The sequence below is a fragment of the Rana temporaria genome, chromosome 7 (genome assembly GCF_905171775.1).
Source record: "Rana temporaria chromosome 7, aRanTem1.1, whole genome shotgun sequence".
Taxonomy (NCBI): domain Eukaryota; kingdom Metazoa; phylum Chordata; class Amphibia; order Anura; family Ranidae; genus Rana; species Rana temporaria.
Genome location: NC_053495.1, coordinates 36,287,820 through 36,314,811, shown reverse-complemented (window position 1 = coordinate 36,314,811; position 26,992 = coordinate 36,287,820). Strand labels below are relative to the sequence as shown.

The 26,992-nt window shown below is 45.2% G+C and overlaps 1 protein-coding gene across 1 annotated transcript in view; it reads left to right on the top strand.

The window, feature by feature from the left end:
- The window catches only part of EOGT (EGF domain specific O-linked N-acetylglucosamine transferase), a 72,147-nt gene extending 45,253 nt beyond the window's left edge, over positions 1 to 26,894 (top strand). The window contains exons 9-16 of the mRNA XM_040359201.1: positions 2,788 to 2,880; positions 5,312 to 5,383; positions 5,494 to 5,580; positions 7,035 to 7,103; positions 12,546 to 12,607; positions 14,907 to 15,026; positions 23,606 to 23,708; positions 26,163 to 26,894. Of these exons, the coding sequence (XP_040215135.1) occupies positions 2,788 to 2,880; positions 5,312 to 5,383; positions 5,494 to 5,580; positions 7,035 to 7,103; positions 12,546 to 12,607; positions 14,907 to 15,026; positions 23,606 to 23,708; positions 26,163 to 26,309 (753 nt within the window). The 3' untranslated portion in view covers positions 26,310 to 26,894. The remainder of the gene's footprint in view (positions 1 to 2,787; positions 2,881 to 5,311; positions 5,384 to 5,493; positions 5,581 to 7,034; positions 7,104 to 12,545; positions 12,608 to 14,906; positions 15,027 to 23,605; positions 23,709 to 26,162) is intronic.
- The last annotated feature ends 98 nt before the right edge of the window (positions 26,895 to 26,992 follow it).

The window sequence follows — 26,992 nt, the reverse complement described above, 5'->3', positions numbered from 1 at the left end:
AGGCGAGCGCCTGTCCAATCGGACGGCGCCGCTCGCGCATGCGCACTGCCGCTCGCGCATGCGCAGTGGGTGCCCGGCCGTGAAGCCGAAAGCTGTCACTGCCGGGTGCCCACACTAAGAATGAAGACGCTGGCCGGCGAGGAGCGGAGCCCCGGCCGGCGCGTCGCTGAAGCCGTGGAGCAGGTAAGTGTCTGTTTATTAAAAGCCAGCAGCTACACTTTTTGTAGCTGCTGACTTTTAATAAACTTAAAAAAAAGGTGGAAAACCCCTTTAACTTGATATCACATTAAAATGAAAGCTTATATAAGAATTTAGTGGTGGGTTTCACATATACCCAAAGGAGTGAACATTTATTTATATGTATTTATTTTATTTATTTATTTATTGGGTCCTCCTGAGACCTAAAGAGAAATAAATGTCGCACATAATTTACGAGTATAGTGGTCATACCAAATAATAGGGCTAAAAATATATATTTCTTTTGCAGCCCCCGTTTGCTTTTATTACCAATGCTGGCAGCGAGTCTCTTGGGACCCGGTGTGCGGGTGGGGGGAGGTCCGGCAGGATATAGAGGGATCTTATCACCGGCAGCCAGTCGGTTGGTGACGAGGAAGGATATCCTCCCACTCAGCCTGTTGGGTTCCATGCCAGATTGTATCAAAAGGACGGATTGTGATTTACACTGGGCTGCAATCTCCTGAATTATTGAGGTGTGTAGGCCGCGCTGCATCCTGACTGGCTGTTGTGTGGGAGATACAATGACCACTATAGCAACGGAGCAAGCTATTGTCATCCGCTAATGGCCATCAACTCCCACTCCTATACAAGCAGCGCGCCGCTTTGTTCCAGCTGCCACACCGATCAAAACCGATCAGTTTAATGTGCTGTCACATTTCCACATCTGTCATCCGTTTGTTATGATAATTAATTGTATTGCCTGTGATAATAAGAGCACATCGCATATAGAAAGGTCTCTTACTTCTCGCTCACTCCAAAGCATTAACCAGCTTAGAAGAGATCAGCCAATAGAGATAAAGTGCTATTAAATCCAAAAGCAAACTTTTATTATATTGCAATTTACCAATTCTTAGATGTGATGGCTGCATTAGTTTTCTCTTCTTTAAAGGGGTTGTAAAGACAAAAATATTTTCCTCTTAAATTAAAGTCTGACAGTAGCTGATAAAGTAAAAAGTAATGTTTTGCATTATAACTAGTTTGATACCTGTTGAAATCGAGCTGTTTTATTCACCTCCATCACTCCTGAATCATTATTCTCACTGACTTCCTGGTTTGCGGTGCGCATTCATTCTTGCTACATCACGGCCTAATGGGAACTACAGTTCCCATTAGGCTTAGCCTCCATGCCTGTGAGGTATAAGAGAGCATCTTCACGCAGGGCTGTAGTCATAGGGAGGGGGTGAGCACATTCTGCTTTCCACCATGCAAAACAGCTCAGATGCTGGTGGAAAGCAAGAAGAGGAGAGACAGGAAATGGCATTTTCAAACCTGGATTACTGTATTTTGGAGGTCAAAAATCAATTGATCTAATAAAAAACGAACCTTTCATGTTCCTTTAAGGCTTTCTTTCTCTCTTTTTTTTTTTGCCCGAAGAACAAGCTCTCTTGCAGATGTATCAGGTAGAGGGGTTGAGACAAACCATTTCCCACTGTCAAGGGTGCCTACCATGATAAGCTTATGTAAAACCTTTATCCCAAAAAGAAAAAAAAATACTGTTTGCTGTAACTGCTTATAAATTGTTAGCTGAAGTTTGGCTTCAGTTTGTTAGTGTATCTAAATCTGCTAGTGCGTCTGAGACCCCATATATATATATATATATATATTAGATTTTCTGCAGATTGTTGTCTTCAGATTTACCAAAACCATGTAGTGCAAGGGCCTGCCTGATTGCATACAAATCAAAACTCCTACGGCATGGGTAGGCAACCTCGGCACTCCAGCTGTTTTAAAAATACAAATCCCATCATGCCTCTGACTCTAGGAGTCATACCTGTGATTGTCAGGGTCTTGCAGGGCAGCACAGTGGTGTAGTGGTTAGCACTTTCACCTAGCAGCAAAAGGGTCACTGGTTCAAATCCTGACCACGACACCATCTGCCTGGAGTTTGCATGTTCTCCCTGTGTCTGTGTGGGTTTCCTCCAGGTACTCCGGTTTCCTCTTACACTCCAAAAGACATACTGGTAGATTAATTGGATCCTGTCCAAATTGGCCCAGTATATATATATGTATGTACGACTGTGTGTCCCAAGCGTCACGGCGTTTGCGTAAGTGATTCGTGAATGGCGCTGGACGCCATTCACGTTCACTTTGAAGCAAGTGACGTCATTTGCCGCAATGCACGTCGGGAAAGTTTCCCGACAGAGCATGCGCTGTACGCTCGGCGCGGGAGCGCGCCTAATTTAAATGATTCCCGCCCCCGGCGGGATCATTTAACTTGCGCGCGCTTACGCCGGGCAAATTTGCCGGCGCGCCCTCGCAGTTCACGGAGCTACTGCTCCGTGAATCGAGGGCAGCGCAAAATATTTGCGTGGGCGCAGGGCAAAATCGTTGCCCTGTGCCCGCGCAAATAAAGCGCAAGCTATGCTGAATCTGGGCCAGTGGATTTATATCTGTTGAGGCTATTGTGTAACATATTGTGTAACATATTTGATGAGAATAATGATATATTTTGAGAGTTTTTCTGATTGAAGTTCAGCTTAAAAGGCAATCCAGCTGTATAAGAAGTGTGTGTAACAAATGGTAAATGATGTTCATTTCTCCTGATTGCAGAGTTTCTATGGCTATGGCGATTTGTTTGGGGAGACGTGGAAAGCATTTACTGACCATGAAGTCATCCATTTGAAGGAATACGATTCCAAAACGGTAAAGTACATTCCACGGCTTCCTCTTGCCTATTAGCACATGCGAGTGAAGGACACCCGATTGGCCGAAAGTGCACCCACTCCCAGTCTGAGTGCTGCTATTCAGGCCTTTAAAAGCGCTTTCAGCTTAGATTTAATCTGCATATACATTTGTTAAAAAAGTAATTGCCCCCTAAACCTAATAACTGGTTGTGCCACCCTTGGCGGCAACAGCTGCAATCATGCAAGAATGTAGAGGAAAACTTGGACAGCCGCACTCCAAAAAACGTTTCTTTTATTAAAACTGGTCACAAAAATTACATGCCACAGCAAAAAATAGAACAGAAGCTGACGCGTTTCACGCTGTTGCCCAGTGCTTAATCATAGCTATGATTAAGCACTGGGCAACAGTGTGAAACGCATCAGCTTCTGTTCTATTTTTTGCTGTGGCATGTAATTTTTGTGACCAGTTTTAATAAAGAAAGTTTTTTGGAGTGCGGCTGTCCAAGTTTTCCTCGACATTCTTGCATTATCATTGCATTGCCAGCACCCATGGTTTGGATTCAGTGAGAAGGTTTTTTGGTTACCCTTTCCTCTATTTTGCTTTGGACTTTGCAACAACTGCAATCAAGCGTTTGCGATAGCTGCCAGTCAGTCTTTCACATTGCTGTGGAGCAATTTTGGGCCACTCTTTTTTGCAGAATTGTTTTAATTCCACCACATTGGAGGGTTTTCCAGCATGAACGGCTTGTGTAAGGTCATACTACAGCATCTCAATTGGGTTTAAGTCTGGGCTTTGACTAGGCCACTCCAAACCTAAATTTTACTTTGTTTGAACCATTTGGAGGTGGACTTGTGTTTCGGATCATTGTCCTGCTGCATAACCCAAGGGCACTTGAGCTCGAGGTCACAAACTGATGGCCGGACATTCTCCCTTAGGATTTTCTGGTAGAGCTCAGAATTCATGGTTCCATCAATTATGGTAAGTTGTCCAGGTCCTAAAGCTGCAAAGCAGCCCCAGACCATCACGCTACCACCACCATGTCTGACTGTTGGCATGATGTTCTTGTTATGAAATTATGTATTCGTTTTATACCAGATGTAATGGGACGCAGGGGCGGACTGACAACTCATGGGACCCCCGGGCAATAGGAGATAATGGGGCTCCTGGGCAATGGGAGATTATGGGGCCTCCAGACAATAGATTATGGGACCACACAGTATACACACACAGAATAGACATACACACACTCAAAAGGTACTGGAGAGGCGGGGCAGCTATAATCTTGGGATTTTTTAACTACTTGCCGACCAGCCACCGCAGTTCTACGGCAGCAGGTTGGCTCCCCTGCGCGAGAGCCCGTAGCTCTACGTTGCCTCGCGAAGCAGCCACTAGGGGCGTGCGCCCCACGCTCGTCCCTGATCCCAACGCGCGTGCCCGGTGGGTGCGATCACCGCCGGGCACCCGCGATCGCTCGTTACAGAGTGAGAACCGGGAACTGTGTGTGTAAACACACAGCTCCCGGTCCTGTCAGGGGGAGAAACGCTGATCTTCTGTTCATACAATGTATGAACAGCGATCAGTCATTTCCCCTAGTGAGGCCACCCCCCTACAGTTAGAACACACCCAGGGAACATACTTTTCAATAAAGTAATAAAACTATCCCCTATTTTGTAAACACTCTAAATTTTGCGCAAACCAATCGATAACCGCTTATTGCGTTTTTTTTTTATACCAAAAATAGGTAGAAGAATACGTATCGGCCTAAACTGAGGAAATGTTTTTTATATATATATATTTTTGGGGGATATTTATTAGAGCAAAAAGGAAAAAATATTGCATTTTTTTTTTTTTTTAATTGTCGCTTTATTTTTGTTTATAGCACAAAAAATAAAAACCGCAGAGGTGATCAAATACCACCAAAAGAAAGCTCTATATGTGGGAAAAAAAGGACGGCAATTTTGTTTGGGAGCCACGTCGCACGACAGCGCAATTGTCAGTTAAATCGACGCAGTGCCGAATCGCAAAAACTGGCCAGGTCCTTTACCTGCATTTTGGTCCGGGGCTTAAGTGGTTAAACAAGTTTTTTTTGCTAGAAAATTACTTGGAACCCCCAAACATTATACATTTTTTTTTTCTAACACCCTAAAGAATAAAATGGCGCTCATTGCAATACTTTTTGTCACACCGTATTTGTGCAGGGGTCTTACAAGCACACTGTTTTTTTTTTTTTTTTTTAAGTACACTTTTTTTAATTAAAAAAAACTTTACTTCATATTTTTATTAGATACATAATTGCATTTATTGCTATGTTTTTAGTATCTCCTGAAGAAAATATTATAATATGTAACATATAAAAAGAAATGGATTTTTACTGGAGTGACATTTCTGTTGAATAGACGCAACTCCCTTTTTAATACACAGGTAACCCGTTCATATCTTGTGTTTGTAGGTTTGCTTTAAGGATGCCGTGTTCTCTCTCCTCCCCAGAATGAGATATGGGCTGTTTTACAACACGCCTCTGGTAAGCTCGTTATCCCGAGACATGAAAGATGACAGCGGAATATTATTTGCAGACGGGAGATTTTGCGCTTTATGACTGCTGTAAATCTGAGCAGGTTTTTGTTTTTCCAGATCTCTCATTGCCAAGGCACCGGATTGTTTCGAGCGTTTTCCCAACACGTGCTCCACCGGCTGACGATCGCCCAGGAAACATTAGAGGTGCGCCGTAAATCCGTGGCACAGCGCTGTTTCTGACCATGGATCTTTTAAAGAGATATCTTCTGCTTTTTAAAGCCTTTTGAGTCCCTAGAGTTTATTTGTGCAATATATTATTGACCCATACATTTTAAATTTATTCATGTAGTACAGTTACAGTACATTTTTCAACTTTCCATCTATTAAAAGGGTTGTAAAGGTTTGTTTTTTTTATTTTCTAAATAGGTTTCTTTAAGACCCCTTTCACACTGAAGCGTTTTTACAGCGTTTTAGCGCAATGAGCGCCATTTTATTCTCTAGGGTGTTAAAAAAAAAAAGTATAATGTTTGGGGGTTCCAAGTAATTTTCTAGCAAAAAAAACTTGTTTAACCACTTAAGACCCGGACCAAAATGCAGCTAAAGGACCCGGCCAGTTTTTGCGATTCGGCACTGCGTCGCTTTAACTGATAATTGCGCGGTCGTGCGACGTGGCTCCCAAACAAAACTGGCGTCCTTTTTTCCCCACAAATAGAGCTTTCTTTTGGTGGTATTTGATCACCTCTGCGGTTTTTATTTTTTGCGCTATAAACAGAAATAGAGCGACAATTTTGAAAAAAAAACAATATTTTTAACTTTTTGCTATAATAAATATCCCCCAAAAATATATAAAAAAAAAAATTTTTTCCTGAGTTTAGGCCGATACGTATTCTTCTACCTATTTTTGGTAAAAAAAATCGCAATAAGCGTTTATCGGTTGGTTTGCGCAAAATTTATAGCGTTTACAATATAGGGGATAGTTTTATTGTATTTTTATAAATTAATTTTTTTTTACTACTAATGGCGGCGATCAGTGATTTTTTTTTTCCGTGACTGCGACATTATGGCGGACACTTCGGACAATTTTGACACATTTTTGGGACCATTGTCATTTTCACAGCAAAAAATGCATTTAAAATGCATTGTTTACTGTGAAAATGACAATTGCAGTTTGGGAGTTAACCACAAGGGGGCGCTGAAGGGGTTATGTATGACCTCATCTGTGTTTCTAACTGTAGGGGGGGGTGTGACGTCATCGATTGTGATTCCCTATATAAGGGAACACATGATCGATGACGGCGCCACAGTGAAGAACGGGGAAGCTGTGTTTTACACATAGCTCTTCCCGTTCTTCAGCTCCGGGGACCGATCGCGGGACTACAGCGGCGATCGGGTCCACGAGTCCCGTGGTCACGGAGCTTCGGACCGGGTCGCGTGCCCGCGACCCCACGGCTGGGCTTAAAGGGCAACGTACAGGTACGTTAATGTGCCCAGCTGTGCCATTCTGCCGACGTATATCGGCGTGGAGGGGTCTTTAAGTGGTTAATATATGTATTGTAGAAATGTGGGTGTTGATTTATCAGCTGGTTATGGTTTAATTTACATATTTATCATTAGATAATTTTCTCAAAAACTATTTTTTTTTTTAATTTGTCTCCTAGGAGGAGAAAATCCGAGTCACCATTCTTATCCGTAGCACGGAGTTCCGAAAAATATTAAACTTGGACAAGGTATAAACATGTTTTTTTTTTTTTCTACATTTTTTTTAGCTTTTTATTAAACATATAAAGTGACCTGTTCCTTTCTGCAGATGGTATAAAGTATCATCTGGAGTGACGTTAAGGAGCCCATGACCTCTTCTACCCCCAGGAACCCCCATTAGCCCCTGACATGCAAATCTTGACTTTCTTCTATAGAGTTATGGACGGTCTCTTGTAACCTGTTTTGTTGTCCTAAGTGACAGGCAGCCAAATGTTGAATAAAGATTTGCTCGAATGGGGAAAATACTAGTTTTTGGAGCTAGTTGAGGTTTGCCTCTTTGAGCGCCCCAGATTTAGTGGATTCCAGCATGCTGAGAAGCTATGCAGATAAGAGAGCCTATATTGCATTCCCAAAGAAATATAATTTAACTCCTTTGCGTCCGCTCTATAGCCAAATGACGGCTACTGAGTGGCCGCACTTTTCCGGGAGGCCGTCATATGATGCCCTCTGCGGCGTGCATCAGCAGTGATCTGTGGTCAATGCGTCCTTAGGATGTAGAAAATCGCATATCAGGGTAAAGAGCCAATCACGACGGCTTTTTACCAAGTGGATCAGCTGTGTCCAATCACAGCTGATCACAGATGTAAAGAGGATTTGCCAGTCATCGCAATCCTACCCTCTCGCTAACAGTGGGCAAGGAGAAGAGAGCCGAAAACCAGCAAATCCACATAGGGGACATCTGCACTGACAATCGGGGCACTGATCATGAGCGTTCTGATGATCAGTGCTGCCAATCAGTGCCCACCAGTGCTGCCAATCAGTGCCCACCAGTGCTGCCAATCAGTGCCCACCAGTGATGCCTGTCAGTGATGACTGTCAGTGCTGCCTATCAGTGATGCCCACGAGTTCCGCCTCATCAGTGCCCCATTAGTGCCGCCTCATCAGTGCAGCCTCATCAGCACACATCAGTGAAGGAGAAAAATTACTTATTTACAACATTTCATAACTACAAAAACCTTTTTTTTCCCGTTTGTTTTGCAAAAAATAAAAAACCCAGTGGTGATTAAATACCACCAGGGTCGCCATCAGGGGGGTACAGGCAGTACACCTGTAAGGGGCCCGGATGGCAACCCCCTTTAAATAAAAAAAATATATATTTTTAATATATTTTTATTTTATTTTTTATTAAAGTGCCAATTTTATTTTATTTTTTATTAAAGGGCCCAGAGGTTTATTTATTTTTTATTTTTATTAAAGGGCCCAGAGGTCCCGGATGGCAACCCCCCTTTTTTTGTAATTTCTTTAAAATAAAAAAAAATTATATATATATATTTTATATATATTTTTTTATTTCTTTTTATTAAAGGGCCCAGATGTCCCCAAGGCCACGGACGGCTACACCCCTTTCCCCTTTTTTTATATATATTTTTCTTTATTTCTTCTTTTTTTTGTAAAGGGCAAATTCGCGGGAGCCCCCCCCGCTTCTCAATTTCAGGTGGCAGCACCCCCCCCCCCCCCCCCGGTTCTCTGCTCCAGGGGGCCCATAATTCCTGATGGCGGCCCTGAATACCACTAAAATAAAGCTCTATCTGTCACCAAAAAAATTGAGTTTGGGTACAGTGTTGCATGCCCGTGCAATTGTCATTCAAAGTGTGACTGCTTTTGTTAAGGAAACATACAAAAGTTACAATACAACCATTGCACAAGACAACCACCATACACTACATGCAAAGGAAAGTTTTCTTAAATTTAGAATTTTACTAATTTTGTCGAACACAACCATATAGCCTCAAAGTGATTTTTGGGAAACAGGTTTTTTTATTAATTAAAAAAAAAAAAAGATTAATAATTGGAGAAAAAGACGCGTTGTCCATGACAAACTATTGAATTTCCAACTGTCATGTTTCAGTGGAGTTCTGGTAATACGTATGGCACCACTATGCACCTTGGTGGTGCATCTGCATTGCGCAAGTTATGTATTGTGGTGTCCTGCTGGAAATACTGCATGCACAATGTTTGGTCTGTTGTGGAGAATCCTGCAGCCCATTCGAATGAACTGGAAGCCCTAATATAACGTAACGTGCCATACAGCACAGTGAATCAGGTTGTTGTAAATGGGTCCTCGTGTATACTCGAGTGTAAGCCGACGTTCAGCACATTTTTTTTTTATGCTGAAAAAGCCCCCCTCGGCTTATACTCAAGTGACGGTCTCCCGCTGTGTCAGTCTACTGCTTGGCTGCCGTCCACTGTAACAAAGCCCCGCCTCCTCCTCGTCCGTGATAGATGGAACACTGATAACAACTGAATCAGTGTTCCGTCTTTCACGGATGAGGAGGAGGCGGGGCTTTGTTACAGTGGACGGCACCCGAGCAGTAGACTGACACAGCGGGAGATCAAAGGTACATGAGGCTGCGGATGGGCACATACAGTGAGGCTGCGGATGGGCACATACAGTGAGGCTGCGGATGGGCACATACAGTGAGGCTGTGGATGGGCACACACAGTGAGGCTGCAGATGGGCACAGTGAGGCTGCAGATGGGCACAGTGAGGCTGCAAATGGGCACAGTGAGGCTGCAGATGTGCACACACAGTGAGACTGCTGATGGGCACAGTGAGGCTGCAGATGGGCACACAGTGAGGCTGCAGATGAGCACAGTGAGGCTGAAAATGGGCACACAGACTACAGATGGGCACACACAGTGAGGCTACAGATGGGCACAAACAGTGAGGCTACAGATGGGCACACACAGTGAGGCTGCCGATGGGCACACAGTGAGGCTGCCGATGGGCACGCACAGTGAGGCTGCCGATGGGCACGCACAGTGAGGCTGCAGACGTGCACACACAGTGAGGCTACAGATGGGCACAGTGAGGCTACAAATGGGCACACAGACTACAGATGGGCACACACAGTGAGGCTGCAGATGGGCACGCACAGTGAGGCTGCAGATGGGCACGCACAGTGAGGCTGCAGATGTGCACACACAGTGAGGCTGCAGACGTGCACACACAGTGAGGCTACAGATGGGCACAGTGAGGCTACAAATGGGCACACAGACTACAGATGGGCACACACAGTGAGGCTGCAGATGGGCACGCACAGTGAGGCTGCAGATGGGCACGCACAGTGAGGCTGCAGATGGGCACGCACAGTGAGGCTGCAGATGGGCACACACGGTGTGGCTGAAGATGGGCACGGTGTGGCTGAAGATGGACATTGTTGACCCTCTTTTCCACTTACAGTAGCTGCTGCATTTCCCACGCTAGGCTTATACGCGAGTCAATATGTTTTCCCATTTTATGTGGTAAAATTGGGTGCCTTGTCTTATACTCGAGTATATACGGTATGCATGAAAAAGAATCCTGTTGTGTTCCATTGCAGTTTTTTTTCTTGGTAGTCTTTGGAAGTCAGACCTTTGAGATTTATGGCAATAAGTGGGCGCAGTATTGTACAGGTCACCCTCCCCTCTCCCAGGCAGGATTTGTTCTCTTTCCATTAGTAATGTCTGGTTTAGGGAGGACAGATCATCAGACAGAAGTGTTAGGGTGGGATAGGAGGCCTGGGCCAGCAGACACCGACTGTCTTGTTTAGTCAGCACATTCCAGCAGAATTTGGAGACTGTTAACTCCGAACATTCCCATGTGCAGTCCGTCATTCCGTGTTTTACTTTCTATATTGCAGCTGGTACCTGCAAAAGGTTATTGTCATTAATGCAAACACAGGATATTCATTTGCTGATAATGAACACTAAACATCACTACCAAGTTGGGTCGTATGGAAGCGCTTTAACCCTTTCGCTGCCAGGGACATTTTTTGCACACGTGTTTAAAAAAACTACCGTATTTATCGGGCTATAACGCGCCCCGGCGTATAGCGCGCACCCCCGAATTTGAGGAAGATTCCTGCAAAAAAAAAAAAAAATACTTACAGTTTGGATGTACAAACTTACAGTTTGCCCGTCGTCCATCACTTCCTGCCCGTCGTCCAGCGCGTCCATCGGCGGCCTCGTCTGGTCCGGCATCCTTTTGCGGCCATCCCCGCTCGATCCCCGCTTCCCGCGCTCTGTTCGAACCACTGCGCCGACATATACCGAGCGGAGTACACTCGTGTATAGTCGGGCGGGCTCGGCTTCTCTTGCGTAAACGACGTACAGGACGCACAGGACGTGACCGCGAGAGGAGCCGAGCCTGCCCGACTATACCCGAGTGTACTGCGCTCGGTATATGTCGGCGCAGTGATTCGAACAAAGTGCGGGTATCGGCGTATATAGCGCACCCACGATTTTGCCCTGTTTTTCAGGGCAAAAAAGTGCGTGATATACGCCGATAAATACGGTATTTTAAGCCTGAAGATTACCCAACCCCCCCAAAACATGATATATATTTTCTGTAAGCAGACACCCTAGAGAATAAAATAGTGGTACAGTGGAACCTTGGATTACGAGCATAATCCGTTCCAGGAGAATGCTCGTAATCCATGCCGGGCGGACAGATAGACCATTCTATCTGAATCTACCCCTATATTACCAAAAGTATTGGGACGTCTGTCTTTACACACACATGAACTTTAATGGAATCCCAGTCTTAAGCCTCGTACACACGATCGGACTTCCAACCAACTTTTTCGTGGATTTTGGTCCGAAGGGCGTTGAACTTGTTCTGCATACACACGGCACAACATTTTGAGCCAACATTCACCAAACCACATGGTTTTTCAGCTCTTTACCGCCACCCTTTGGGAAACTTCTGCTATTGTTGGCTGATGTTTAACATTAGTTATGAGCATGCGTGTTTGTACATCGGATTTTAGTTGGACCAACTTGCGTACACACGATCGGATTATCCGACACAACACGTCCATCAGACAATTATGGCCATAAAGTTGGATCGTGAGTACGAGGCTTTAGTCTGTAGGGTTCAATATTGAGTTGGCCCACCTATGTGCATTTAACAGTATTATTTGTATATTAGCGCAGCATTTTTCTTATATTATATACTATCGATCAAAAACGATTTCCCCATGTGGCATATTGGTTGTGTAGGCTGTTGACTATTGATTGTTTATTCTTATTGTAAGATTCACCGGAAAAGAAATCGGCCCGGATTCAGAAAGGAGATACGACGGCGTATCTCCTGAAAAATGTCAAATACGCGAGGTCACAGTTAATATACATAAAACACGCCCACATCATCCACATTTGAATTAGGCGGGCTTACGCCGAAACACATACGTTACGCGGCCGTAACTAAGGGCGCAAGTTGTTTCTGAATACGGAACTTGCGCCCAATTTTACGGCGGCGTACCGTATCTGAGATACGTTACGCCACCCGGAAAGATACACCAATGTATCTGAATCCAGCCCTCTGAGTCTAAAACACACCGAGAACTGAAGTAGAAAAAAAAGATGATTTGCAGATCTACTCAGCTGTCCATTTTCTAACATTTGATTGGTGGATGTTTTCTCTCTAGCTGGTTGGTGCCTTGAAGACGGTTCCTCTCTACAAAGTCAATGTTGTGGATTACAAGTTCAGGTAGGTGGACTGAAATATCAACTGTAACTCCTAAGTGACCCATGTGGTTCTGATGGCAGAACATGTCACTAGAAATGTTCCTTTATATCCAACAACTGCTGACTTTGGGTAATTCTGGGGATCGATTGAAAATAAGTAAATTTTACGTTTCACATTCATTGATTGATTATAAAGATTTTTTTTAATGGTCACACATTGGGACAGATTTATAAAGCAGTGAATATGACTTTCACCAAACATTCACAAGTGTTAGTTCAATTAGGCTCTTTTCACACCAGCCATAGGCATGCGCACAGGGTGTGCCAGGTGTGCCCAGGCACATCCTAATCACCCTGTGCGACACAGATTCCCCCTACTGCCCTGGCTCCTCCCCTTCTCCCCCACATCGCTTCCTTCCTCCCTCCTTTTGGATGTTTTAGAATGGGTGGGGGAAGGAGCCAGTAAGTATGTCATTTACGGGCCCCTTCCCTTTCTGAATGAATATCGTGAGTGATTGGTAGTGTTTATTTGAGCTTTGGGGTGCACACCCTAATGCAATAGGCTGCGCACACCTATGACACCAGCAGGTTTTTACGGCCCCCTGATAATTGGTCTACGATGGACCGCTTTTCAGAGGACTGTAAAAGGGGTTTTGCAGGCATTCATTTTTATTTTTATTTTTTGCCTTTTTATTTTTTCTTTGGCTCGCAGTTGCAGGCCTATTTACTTACATGGAAGAGTTTGACAGATGGTGCAGCCTGTTAAACTCGGCATGTAGTATCAAAATTTTCACAGCAGTGTGTACCCATCCAAGCGGCACCATGTCAACTTATTAGTACAGTCGGAGGAAACCATGCCTGTCCTTTCCGCCCCCTCCTCGCAAGATTGAAAGGAGCCTTACTCTCATTTAACCACTTCAGTACCAAGCTAGAGCCAAAACATGGCTACAGCGTGGTACTATAGTTTTTAGAGGGTCATCCACAGGCGCACCCCGCCCCCTGTGTGGGAGGAAAAGAAAGGGCTGATGCTGTAATTGGACACAACTGATCACATGGTAAAGGGTTCAAGGGACACAGCACACCAGCGATCGACACGCTGCACGCCCTGTGGACGTGGTTTCGCTGCAAGAATGGGAGGACCTTATTTGATATGCTTGAACACAGGTGTGTATTGCTTGAGTTAAAGAGGAAGTAAACCCTGATGGGTTTTACTTCCTCTTTTGCTCACTGAAAACCCTGAAAATTAAAAGCATAATGGCATAATGTGACACTTGCCTGCAAACGAATTCAGTGCTGTCCCCTGTGCAGGCTTCTCGTCCCTCTTCGTTCTGTGGCCGCAGACTCCGGCTCTGTGATTGGCCGGAGCCGCGTGATGCCACTTAACGTACCATTGCTTTAGTGTTCATATGCCGATGACTTTGGCACATGCAGATACAGGGGGATATCTCCTAAACCATGCAGGTTTAGGAGATATCCAGGCTAACCACAGGTGAGGCCTCGTACAGACGGACAGACTGTCTGCTGAAAACGGTCCGCCGGACCGTTTTCAGCGGACATGTCCGCCCGGAGATTTCTGTCTGATGGTTGTACACACCATCAGACAGAAATCTGCATGTACACGATACACAGTGACGTGGCCGCGACGTGCGTGGCCCTGGAAGTTCAAAGCTTCCACGCATGCGTCGAATCACTTCGACGCATGCGAGGGATGGCGGCCGATCGGACATGTCCGGTGAGTCTGTACAGACGACCGAACATGTCCGACGGACAGGCTTCCAGCGGACATGTTTCTTTGCATGCTAAAAAAATGTTGTCCGCTGGAAACCTGTCCGGTCGGCCGTACACACGACCGAACATGTCTGCTGAAACTGGTCCGCGGACCAGTTTCAGCAGACATGTTCGGTCGTGTGTACAGGGCCTAAGCCTTATTATAAGGGTTTGTAAGGGTTTACATTTACTTTAATGTGGCCTATTTGAGGCACTGTATTCTACTGCAGTGTTTCTCAACTCCAGTGCTCAAGGCGCCCCAACATGTCATGTTTTCAGGATTTCCCTCAGGTGAAACGGCTGTGGTAATTACTAAGGCAAAGAAACTAATCAAATGACCTGTGCAAAATAATGGAAATCCTGAAAACATGACCTGTTGGGGTGCCTTTAGGACTGGAGCTGAGAAACATTGTTCTACAACATTGCTGATTGCTGAAGGACTGCTGTGAGAGAAGCAGTTGCAGGGTAAACCCCACAAAGAGTTTTCTCTATTCCAGAGTCTAATCAGAATCTTCATGGCAGAAAGTAATTATTTTTTTTTTTCTTTCCTTTAGATCTCTGGGATTTCTTGAACAACTAAAGATCACACATAATTCCGATATATTTATTGGGATGCATGGGGCTGGGCTGACACATTTGCTGTTTTTACCAGACTGGGCCGTTGTATTTGAGCTGTAAGTTCCTTTTTGCTTTGATAAAAAAAATGTACTGCAGGCACAGAAAATAAAAGGGAATTATATCCACCCAAAAAGACACTGACTAATGAACACCGACTACAATTTAAAGTGGAAGTTTTCCTTTTGCACCTCCAATTTTTTTTGTTCATCTTATGACTGTTATTTCCAATGTACAGTATCTGATCTTTTCCATATTTTTAATAACTTTTATGCATAATACGAGTCTAGTGCTAGTCCACCCTCTGACCAGCTGATACCCATCTTCCCCCAGGAATTATTCCCGTGTCAGCTTTCACAAAGTTGATGGTGTCATCCCTCATGTCCGTGTTGGGGTCTGGCCATTGGCCTGTCTGCACAGCATGCTGGGCAGAGATCACATGCTATCTCATACGTGGAAGCAGGGCTGCTGTTAGAAATCCCGGGGCCCCGTACAGCCTACCAGGCAGCCCCCCCCCCCCCATATATAAAAAAAAATACACTAAAATCATTGTTAGTGGACACAAACATAACAGAGAACCTGTGTAAATGAGCCCTTTTATAATAGAACAGGAAGGGGGGTCGGTGCAGGGGAAGCAATTACAGGAACAATGCCATGTGTCTCTCCCTGCAGCAGCTGAAAGATGGAGGGAGGGAGAGAAACCGGCTTTTAGCTACTGCAGAGAGCCACATGGGGCATGTTTCTGAAATCGCCCCTCCGTTCGACCACACCGATTCCGCCTGCTGTTTGGGCCCCTCTGTGCGCCGGGGGCCCCCTACAGGAGGGCTGGTGGTCCCCGTCCCCCCCCCCCCCCATCAGCCATTTTTTCTGATGCTGCTTTGAGCTACACTGTGCACAAGTGCCCACTGATGATTAAAGTGGCCACTTTCGGGATAAATTGAAGCGGAGACTGCGAGCCAGGTCTTCTCATCCAATATTAGTGCCTGACCTCACAAATGCGCTTCTGGAAGAATGGTCAAATATTCCCATAGACACACTCCTAAACCTTGTGGCCAGCCTTCCCAGAAGAGTTGAAGCTGCTATAGCTGCAAAGTGTGGGCCAACTCAATATTGAACCCTACCGACTAAGACTTGGATGCCATTAACCACTTGCCTACTGTGCACATATACCCCCTTCCTGCCCAGACAACATTTTAGCTTCCGGCACTGCGTCGCTTTAACTGACAATTGCGCGGTCGTGCGACGTGGCTCCCAAATTGACGTCCTTTTTCTTTTTTCACAAATAGAGCTTTCTTTTGGTGGTATTTGATCACCTCTGCGGTTTTTATTTTTTGGGCTATAAACAAAAAAAAAGCGTAAATTTTGAAAAAAAACACACTGGCCCAGATTCAGTAAGCAATTGCGCCTGCGTAACCATAGTTACGCAGCGCAATTGCTGACTTGCGCCGGTGTAACAAGTTTTGATTCAGAGAACTAGTTACGCCGACTGCTGCCTAAAATCTGCGTGGCATAAGGCTCTTATGCCACGCAGATTTTAGGCTGCATTCTTGCGATGACCGCTAGGGGGCGCTCCCATTGTGGTCAGCGTATAGTATGCAAATTGCATACTTACGCCGATTCACAATGTTGCGCGCCCCCTGCGTACGCAAGTTACGTCGTTTCCGTACGGCGTGCTTAGCGTAAGGCTGCCCCTGCTAATAGCAGGCGCAGCCAATGCTAAGGATACCCGTCGTTCCCGCATCGCGACGTTCAAATTTTACGTCATTTGCGTAAGTGATTCGTGAATGGCGCTGGACGCCATTCACGTTCACTTTGAAGCAAAGGACGTCCTTGCGACGTCATTTGCCGCAATGCACGTCGGGAAAGTTTCCCGACGGAGCATGCGCTCTACGCTAGGCGCGGGAGCGCGCCTAATTTAAATGATTCCCGCCCCCGGCGGGATCATTTACATTGCGCAGGCTTACGCCGGGCAATTTTGCAGGCGCGCCCTCGCAATTTACGGAGCTACTGCTCCGTGAATCGAGGATAGCGCAAAATATTTGCAGGGGCGCAGGGCAAAATCGCTGTCCTGCGCCTCCGCAAATAGAGCGCAAATGTACTGGGCCAATATTTTTTGCTATAATAAATATCCCATTTTTTTTTTTTTTTTTTAATCTCAGTTTAGGCCGATACGTATTCTTCTACATATTTTTGGTAAAAAAAAAAAAACGCAATAACCGTATAGTGACTGGTTTGCGCAAAAGTTATATTGCCTGCAAAATAGGGGACATAATTATGATTTTTTTTTTACTAGGAATGGCGGCGATCTGCGTTTTTTTCGGGACTGCGACATTATAGCGGACACATCGGACACTTTTGACACATTTTTGGGACCATTCACATTTATACAGTGAACAGTGCTATAAATATGCACTGATTACTGTATAAATGTGACTGGCAGGGAAGGGGTTAACCACTAGGGGGTGAGGGAGGGGTTAAATGTGTAGCCTAGTGAGTGTTCTAACTGTAAGGGGAGGGGACTGAGTGGGGGAGGTGACCGATCTGTGTCCCTATGTACAAGGGACACACCATCGGTCTCCTTTCCCCGACAGGACGTGGATCTCTGTGTTTACACACAGAGATCCACGGTCCTGCTCAGTAACTGGGCAATCGCGGGTGCCCGGCGGCCATCGCGGCCGCCGGGCACACGCATTGTGTTCCCAGTATCGCGACGGGAGCGCGCGCGCCCCCTAGCGGCTTTAAATGACAGGACGTCCTGTCAGAACAATGGCGTCTTCCGCCCGCCGTCATTTGACGGCGTGCGGTTGACTAGTGGTTAAAGTTCATGGGCAGGCGTCCCAATACTTTTGGTAATATAGTGTATATAATGAGTGTTTGGACTAGAAAAGCTTAGAGTGTTTTAGTTATTCAATAGGAGACTCGCTACATTATTTTTTAATATAATGGCTCCTGTTGCAGTACCCATTAAAAAAAAAAAAAAAAAGTATTTGGAGTTCTTCATTTATTAATATTTCTAAAACTTTCCTAACATGACGTCTTGCAGAAGAAGAATGTCCGATATATATTTATAGATTCTTAAAATAAAGCAGAAAGTTTGTTTCCCACGAGCTTTGCGTGCGGGGGTCAGTCTGGTACCCAGGCAGACCAGATCTGTCCACTTGTATGTGAAGACTGGTAATCTTCTGCCATTAATCACAGTGACAGACGGGGCTCCTTCTCCATCAGGAGGTCTTTATAACCGTGACGTAGTGCAGGTATATTGTTACAGTGTAAATCTTGTTTTATGGGCATTTATGGTGATGAGGGTTTGAAAAGATACATTTAGTCTAGTTTAAAAAATTCTCAGTTGAACCATTGTAGCGACAAGATGAATGTATGAATTAAGATTCATGTACAGGTCCATTAAAGCGGAGTTCCGATTTTTTATTTTTTTTTTGTTTAACCACTTAACCCCTGGACCATATTGCTGCCCAAAGACCAGAGCACTTTTTGCGATTGGGCACTGCGTCGCTTCAACTGGCAAGCGCGCGGTCGTGCGACGTGGCTCCCAAACCAAATTGGCGTCCTTTTTTTTTCCCACAAATAGAGCTTTCTTTTGGTGGTATTTGATCACCTCTGCGGTTTTTAGTTTTTGCGCTATAAACAAAAATAGAGCCACAATTTTGAAAAAAAATCAATATTTTTAACTTTTTGCTATAATAAATATCCCCCAAAAATATATAAAAAACTTTTTTTCCCTCATTTTAGGCCGATACGTATTCTTCTACCTATTTTTGGTAAAAAAAAATCGCAATAAGCGTTTATCGATTCGCGCAAAATTGATAGCGTTTACAAAATAGGGGATAGTTTTATTGCATTTTTATTAATAATTTTTTACTACTAATGGCGGCGATCAGCAATTTTTTTCGTGACTGCGACATTATGGCGGACACATCAGACAATTTTGACACATTTTTGGGACCATTGTCATTTTCACAGCAAAAAATGCTATAAAAATGCATTGTTTACTGTGAAAATGTCAATTACAGTTTGGGAGTCAACCACTAGGGGGCGCTGAAGGGGTTACGTGTGACCTCATCTGTGTTTCTAACTGTAGGGGGGCGGGGCTGGACGTGTGACATCATTGATCGCCTTTCCCTATATCAGGGAACAGATGATCAATGACAGCGCCACAGTGAAGAACGGGGAAGCTGTGTTTACACACAGCTCTCCCCGTTCTTCAGCTCCGGGGACCGATCGCGGGACTCCGGCGGCGATCAGGTCCGCGGTGCCGCTGTCACGGAGGTTCGGACCGGGCCGCACGCCCGCGACCCACAGCTGGGCACTTAAAGAGGACGTACCAGTACGTGCTTGTGCCCAGCCGTGCCATTCTGCTGTCGTATCTGTGCAGGAGGCGGTCCTTTAAGTAGTTAAAGTCAGCAGCTACAAATACTGCAGCTGCTGACTTTTAAAATAAGGACACTTACCTGTCCAGGGCGCCCGTGATGTCAGCACCCAAAGCCGATCTGTCCCTCGGCTCTCAGGTGGAGGCGCTACCATCTTCGGTAAGGGAATCGGATAGCGAAACCTTTGTGGCTTCACTTCCTGGTTCCTTACTGCGCTTGCGCGACTCGCGCTGCACGATCCCACTGGTCCCTGCTGTCTTCTGGGACCTGTGTGTCTCAGAGAAGACAGCGAGGGGGACGGAGAAGGCACCGTAAGTGGCGTAGATACCCGCGGGTGGCTCAGTTATCTATGCCCGGAAGTGGGAGCAAAATACCTGTATTAGACAGGTATCCCCTCCTCCCTGAAATGTACCAAATGTGACACCGGAGGGGCGGAGGAATCCAAAAAGCGGAAGTTTCATTTTTGTGTGGAACTCTGCTTTTAAAGGATTTTTTCAATAAAAATGGATACCCACCCCCCTCCCCCTCCCTTTTTTTGGCATCCCATGTTGTAATATTAACCACTTCACCCCCGGACCATATTGCTGGTCAAAGACCAGAGCACTTTGTGCGATTCGGCACTGCGTCACTTTAACTGACAATTGCGCGGTCGTGCGACGTGGCTCCCAAACAAAATTGGCGTCCTTTTTCCCCCACAAATAGATCACCTCTGCGGTTCTTAGTTTTTGCGCTATAAACAAAAATAGAGCGACAATTTTGAAAAAAAATTATATTTTTAACTTTTTACCATAATAAATATCCCCCAAAAATATATATATATATATATATATATATATATATATATATATATATATATATATATATATATATATATATATATATATATATATAAAAATTTCCTCAGTTTAGACCGATACGTATTCTTCTACATATTTTTTGTAAAAAAAAATTGCAATAAATAAATAAAGTTATAGCGTTTACAAAATAGGGGGTAGTTTTCTGGCATTTTTATTAATATTTTTTTTTTACTAGTAATGGCGGCGATATGGCGGACACTTCGGACACTTTTGACACATTTTTGGGACCATTGGCATTTTTATAGCGATCAGTGCTATAAAAATGCATTGATTACTAAAAAAAAATGCCACTGGCAGTGAAGGGGTTAACACTAGGGGGCGGGGAAGGGGTTAAGTATGTTCCCTAGGTGTGTTCTAACTGTAGGGAGGGGGGGTGGCCTCACTAGGGGAAATGACTGATCGCTGTTCATACATTGTATGAACAGACGGTCAGGCATTTCTCCCCCTGACAGGACCAGGAGCTGTGTGTTTACACACACAGCTGCTGGTCCTCGCTCTGTAACGAGCAATCGCGGGTGCCCTGTGGCGATCGCGCCTGCCAGGCACAGGAGTCAGGGACGAGCGGGGGGCGCGCGCCCCTATTGGCTGCTGGGCGAGGTGACGTATAGCTACGTGCTCTCGCCCAGCAGAGCCGACCTGCCGCTGTAAAACTGCGGCGGCTGGTCGGCAAGCAGTTAAAGGGTCTCCACTTCCGACAGATCTCTAGTAGACTATGGGCCAGATTCACATAGAGTTACGCCGCCGTATCAGCAGATACGCCGACGTAACTCCGAATCTAAGCCCGTCGTATGTTTAAGTGTATTCTCAAACTGAGATACACTTAAACATGCCTAAGATACGACGGTCTGCGCCGTCGTATCTTAGGGTGCAATATTTACGCTGACCGCTAGGTGGCGCTTCCATTGCGGTCGGCGTACAATATGCAAATGAGTCGTTACGCCGATTCACGAACGTACACTTGCCCGTTGTAGTAAATTTACGTTGTTTCCGTAAGAGATACGCGACGTAAAGATAAACATGCCTCCTAGGTGGCGTATCCAATGTTAAGTATGGCCGTCGTTCACGCGTCGCAATTTGAAAATTTTACGTTGTTTGCGTAAGTCGTCCGTGAATGGCGCTGGACGCCATTTACGTTCACGTCGAAACCAATGACGTCCTTGCGACGTCATTTACCGCAATGCACGTTGGGAAATTTTAGGGACGGCGCATGCGCAGTACGATCGGCGCGGGAATGCGCCTAATTTAAATGATCCACGCCCCCTACCCGGATCATTTGAATTAGGCGGGCTTGCGCTGGGGAATTTGCGCTACTTTACAGGCAAGTGCTTTGTGAATCAAGCACTTGCCCGTAAAACTTGCGGCGGCGTAACGTAAATGCGATGCGTTACGCCGCCGCAAATGTACCTGAATCTGGCCCTATAACAGGATGCCTAATCCATCGTTGCCTATAGTAGATTTCATATAGCAGAATTGTAGATTTTATGGCCAAAAAACACCTGACCATCACATCTATGTGAACTTGTTGGACATCCTATTCCAAAACCGAGGCTATTAATATTGCATTGCTATAACATACTTCATTCTTCTTAGAAGGCTTTTCGCAAGATTTCGGGGTGTGTTTCTGGGAATTTGTGTCCATTCAGTAAAAAAAGCCTTTGTGAGGTCAGGTAGTGATGTTGGGTCAGAAGACCTGGATCACCATTTCCAGTGTCCTAATTCATGTCAAAGGTGTTCAGTAGGGTTGAGGTCAGGACTCTGTGCAGGCCACTTAAGTTCCACCACACTAGACTGGTCAAACCATGTCTTTATGGAGCTGGCTTAGTGCCAGGGGGCACAGTCATGCTGGAACCTTCACCAAGCAGTTACAACAAGCCCTTCATTGTCTTTCTTTATATGCTGTTGCGTTAACAGTACCCTTCAATGGAAACACTGGAACCCAATCATTTAGAGAAGTGTCTATCTACTTCTTACATAGTTACATAGTAGACGAGGTTGTATAAAGACACAAGTCCATCCTATGTGTGTGATTAAATGTCAGTATTACATTGTATATCACTGTATGTTGTGGTTGTTCTAATAGCTTCTTGAAACCATCGATGCTCCCCGCTGCGACCACCGCCTGTGGAAGGGAATTCCACACCCTTATCGTTCTTACAGTAAAATAAACCCTCTGAGAAGTTTAAGGTCAAACCTCTTTTCTTCCAATTTTAATGAGTGGCCACGTGTCTTGTTAAACTCCCTTTCGTGAAAAAGTTTTATCCTTATTGTGGGGTCACCAGTACGGTATTTGTAAATTGAAATCATATCCCTTCTCAAGCGTCTCTTCTCCTGAGAGAATAAGTTCAGTGCTCGCAACCTTTCCTCATAACTAATATCCTCCAGACCCTTTTTTAGCTTTGTTGCCCTTCTTTGTACTCTCTCCATTTCCAGTACATCCTTCCCGAGGACTCGTGCCCAGAACTGGACAGCATACTCCAGGTGCGACCGGACCAGAGTCTTGTGGAGCGGAAGAATTATTGTTTTATCTCTGGAATTAATCCCCTTTTTAATGCATGCCAATTCTTGGTTTAGTGTAGGAATGATGGTCAGGTTTTTTTTTTTTTTTTGTATCAAATCTAGAAAAGTTTATTATACATACAATTTAAAAAAGGATAAAGAGGTAAAAGAACATGCACACAATATACATGTTACATACAAACAGAAACAAAAATACAGAAGATTCCATTCCTCAAAGGAGAGTGGCACCCCTACGCGTTTCGATTCGCTGCGTCTTCTTCAGGGGGGTTCTTTATTTTAGAGTGCAACGAATGGACAAGCAACAGCATCGTCCCCCACATAAGTCATTGCAAAAAAACCTTGCTTCCTATGGTGTCAATTCATAGTACTTGCTTCATTGTAGTGGGCTGCATCTCAACACAAGGGTGTGAACAGAACTTTCTCGTTTTCATCACATTCCTCCCCGGCAAACATATTTATTGGTTGCTCAGAGACCCCTTGCGTGGATGGAGTTGCAAGCAAACAGGCTGAGTCTATTTGTGTATGTAGACAGAGATCCATTGTGACAGAGCACAGGGTGAGTCAATACTCGCTGTGTCCGGGTGTCCGGGTGGTGTCCAGCTGTAGACACTCACAACGTAGAAATGTCAAGGAAACCGCTAGAAGCTGAAGGCTGTGCTTGGGGCAGCAGATCGATGGTCAGGTTTTTCAAAAACATATGGCCATATAATATATATAAAAAGGGCTGTTGGGGCATAAATGTGAGAGCTGCCATTGCTGACTTGTATTTAACTGAGTAATCTCATAATTGTTATCCTTCTGCATTTGTGTTACTTTTACTTTTACATTTGCTATTGTTTTATGGACAGGTCATTAATATGAATGATATGAATTTTTCAGGTATAACTGTGAAGATGAAAGGTGTTACTTGGACTTGGCAAGGCTTCGAGGAGTTCACTACATCACGTGGGAGAAGGCCAGCAAGGTTTTTCCTCAGGATAAGGTAAGTCTTGGACTGATTGTAAGGTCTGGAGCAGTGGCGGCTGGTGCTCAAAATTTTTGGGGGGGCTCAAACAAATGAAAAAAAAAAATCAATTGCAGCCTCACTGTACCCATCAATTGCCGCCACTGTGCCCATCAAACGTGAGCACTGTGCCATAAAATTGTTGCCACTGTGCCATGCCATCAAACGCAGCCATTATGCCCATAAATTGTCGCCACTGTGCCATGCCATCGTCGCCACTGTGCCATCAATTGTCGCCACTGTGCCATGCCAAATGCAGCCAATGTGCCATGCCATTGTCGCCACTGTGCCCATCAATTGTCGCCACTGTGCCATGCCATTGTCGCCACTGTGCCCATCAATTGTCGCCACTGTGCCATGCCATTGTCGCCACTGTGCCCATCAATTGTCACCACTGTGCCATGCCATTGTCGCCACTGTGCCATGCCATTGTCGTCACTGTGCCATGCCAAATGCAGCCACTGTGCCCATTAATTGTCGCAACTGTGCTATGCCATTGTGGCCACTGTGCCATGCGATTGTGCCCCCTCAAAAACCGCCAGATTGCTTCCCCCCCTGTCTCCCGGCACTTACCTTTCTCGGGTCAGCCATCCTCCCTCCATGCTCCCTCGATATCTTCTCCCTAGTCCCGAGCTCGATGTCACTTCAGCCAATCAGGTTACCGGTAACCAGAACCGGTGAACCTGATTGGCTGAGACGCCTGTCAGTCTTATCTAAGGAACGCACCACCCGTACGTCCCATAGATACGTTTCCGGGAGCCGGAGGGCTGTACTTGGAAAGCCTATTAGAGCCGCTGGCTCTGATAGGCACTTCCGCACAGCCAACCAGCTCCTGTTATTCAGGTGGCCGGCGCTCAAGGTCCGGCCATCTGAATAGTCGGCGGCAGCCGGCAACAATAACCTAGATTCATGCAATGCATGAATCTATGTTATTATCAGTAGCGGTGCGAGAGCCAGTGGGGGCGGCGCTCCAGCGCCTCCTATAGACGCACCGCCACTGGTCTGGAGAATACAAATCCTTGATCTGTATATTGGCCCATACGGGGTGACGAGAGGCACCACAGAAAGAGAGAGGGGGGGCGAAAAAACATGGGTTCAGAAACTGAGTTTAGGGGCATTTCAAGCGCCAAACGCTTCTAAACGCGGTAAATGGCATTTAGCCGCATTTCATTTTGGGCTACTTTTGAAAATAAAAACGTATTTATTTATTTTTATTTTAGAAACGCTTCTAAACGAAAAACGCGGCAAATTGGATGTTTTAAATGATGTGGGTTACTATCTGTCATATTAAGCCCCCATTCACACCTAGGCGTTTTGTCGCCTGTAGTGTGACGCCGCTGCCGCCCCGAGACGCCAGAGGGATGATTTAACATTGCTCTCTATGGAGATGGTTCACATCTCCACGCCGAACGCCTGCCGCCTGAAAAAAGTCCCGGACCTTTTTTTCAGGCGGCTTTCGGCATAGGAGATGGAAACCATCTCCACAGGGGGACAATCTAGGGGCACATCTAGGCGGACAATCGCAGCGTTTTGTCGCCGCAAATCGCGGTACAAAACGCTGCTATTTGTCGCCGCAATTCGCGGGACAAAACTCTGCGATTTTGTCTGCCTAGATGTGAATGCAGCCTAAATCGTTCAGGGGAGGTTGTAAAAACGTCCCGTGTACATGAAGCCTAAAGCCCTGTACACACGATTGGATATCTGATGGAATCTAATCCGATGGATTTTTTCATCAGATATCCGATGAAGCTGACTTTCATCAGTCTTGCCTACACACCATTAGTCAAAAATCCAACCGTGCCAAAACGCGGTGACGTACAACACTAAGACGAGCCGAAAAAAAAAAATGAAGTTCAATGCTTCCGAGCATGCGTCGACTTGATTCTGAGCATGCATGGATTTTTGTCCGATGAAGTTCCACACGGACGATCGGATTTTTCTATCGTTTTTTTATCCATAGGTGTCAAATGTGACACCGGAGGGGGGAGGGTTCCGATCAGCGGGAGTTCCACTTTAGGGTGGAGCTCCACTTTAAAATAATTTATTATAAAGGAATAAAAAAGTATTGAGATTCCTTTGTAAACACAATTCGGTTTGGCTCAATGTTAACGTTTATCAGACTCCTCAAAGTTTCATCGGTTGTGTGGAAGTTGCCGTTTCAGTTTGTGTTTTTTGTCCTCTCCCCGCCCATTGATTGGTCACACATTGATGGCTATGGTTACAGCAAAGGAAAATTAATTGGTCATTAGTTCAACCTGTCAATAATTCCCCTTTGTGCCCTATGCAGAAAAAAAAAACGATCAATAGATCCTGGGGGCTTTAAATGAAAGCCATTTCTGTGCACAGAATGACTTAATTAACTTGTCTCTCAGTTGAATAAAAAAAAAAAACCTTACCCTTACATGGAAATGATGCTGTCTATGTCTAATATAGGGACACCACCCGACTTTGGGGGAGCATCCGAAATTCACAAACTACTCCTTCGACGTCGACGAATTCACGAGGCTGGTAGGCTCGGCGGCGGCTTACGTGTCCCATCATCCGAAGTGGCCGTTTCGAAGACCGCGTGATGAGCTTTGACCGTTGGGATCCAACATAGAACTTATCCACATTTTTACATACATTTATTTTATTCAGTGTAATTTGTTTATTTATTAGTATTGTGTTTTTTTTGTGTTTTTTTTTATGTTGTTGATCAAGAATTTTTAAATAGGCAGAATTTTATTTTTTTTACCCATCATGCATTGCTTCCGCAACACACCTCACTCGCTAGCCCGGAACATAAGCCATCACTGACACGAATTGCCTTCTAGGTGTCATGTTGTACTCGGCTAAAAGGCTTTATCGCATGAGTGAAGTCTGATAAGAGAGCTTAAAATTAAATACAGCGGCTCCGTTCAGTGTCAAAGGAAGCAAGGATTCTAGAGATCAGGACTGGCACACAAAATGAAGATTAAGTTATTTAAAGGGAAAAGATAATAGTTTTGGGCCAAAACGTTAAGCAAAAAAAAAGTTGAACTCCAGACAGATACAAAAGACACAATTATACAGCTCTGTATTAACAAATGTTTCAATGCATTTTTTTAATGCAACTAGTGTAAGCGGCTGAATATGACTTGGTAATGGCCTCTGACAGCCACCTATACAGCAGATCTCAGACTGAGATTGGGGGGGGGGGGCAGGACTAGGAGCCAGTTAGGCCCCATACACACGGGAGGATTTATCCGCGGATACGGTCCAGCGGACCGTTTCCACGGATAAAT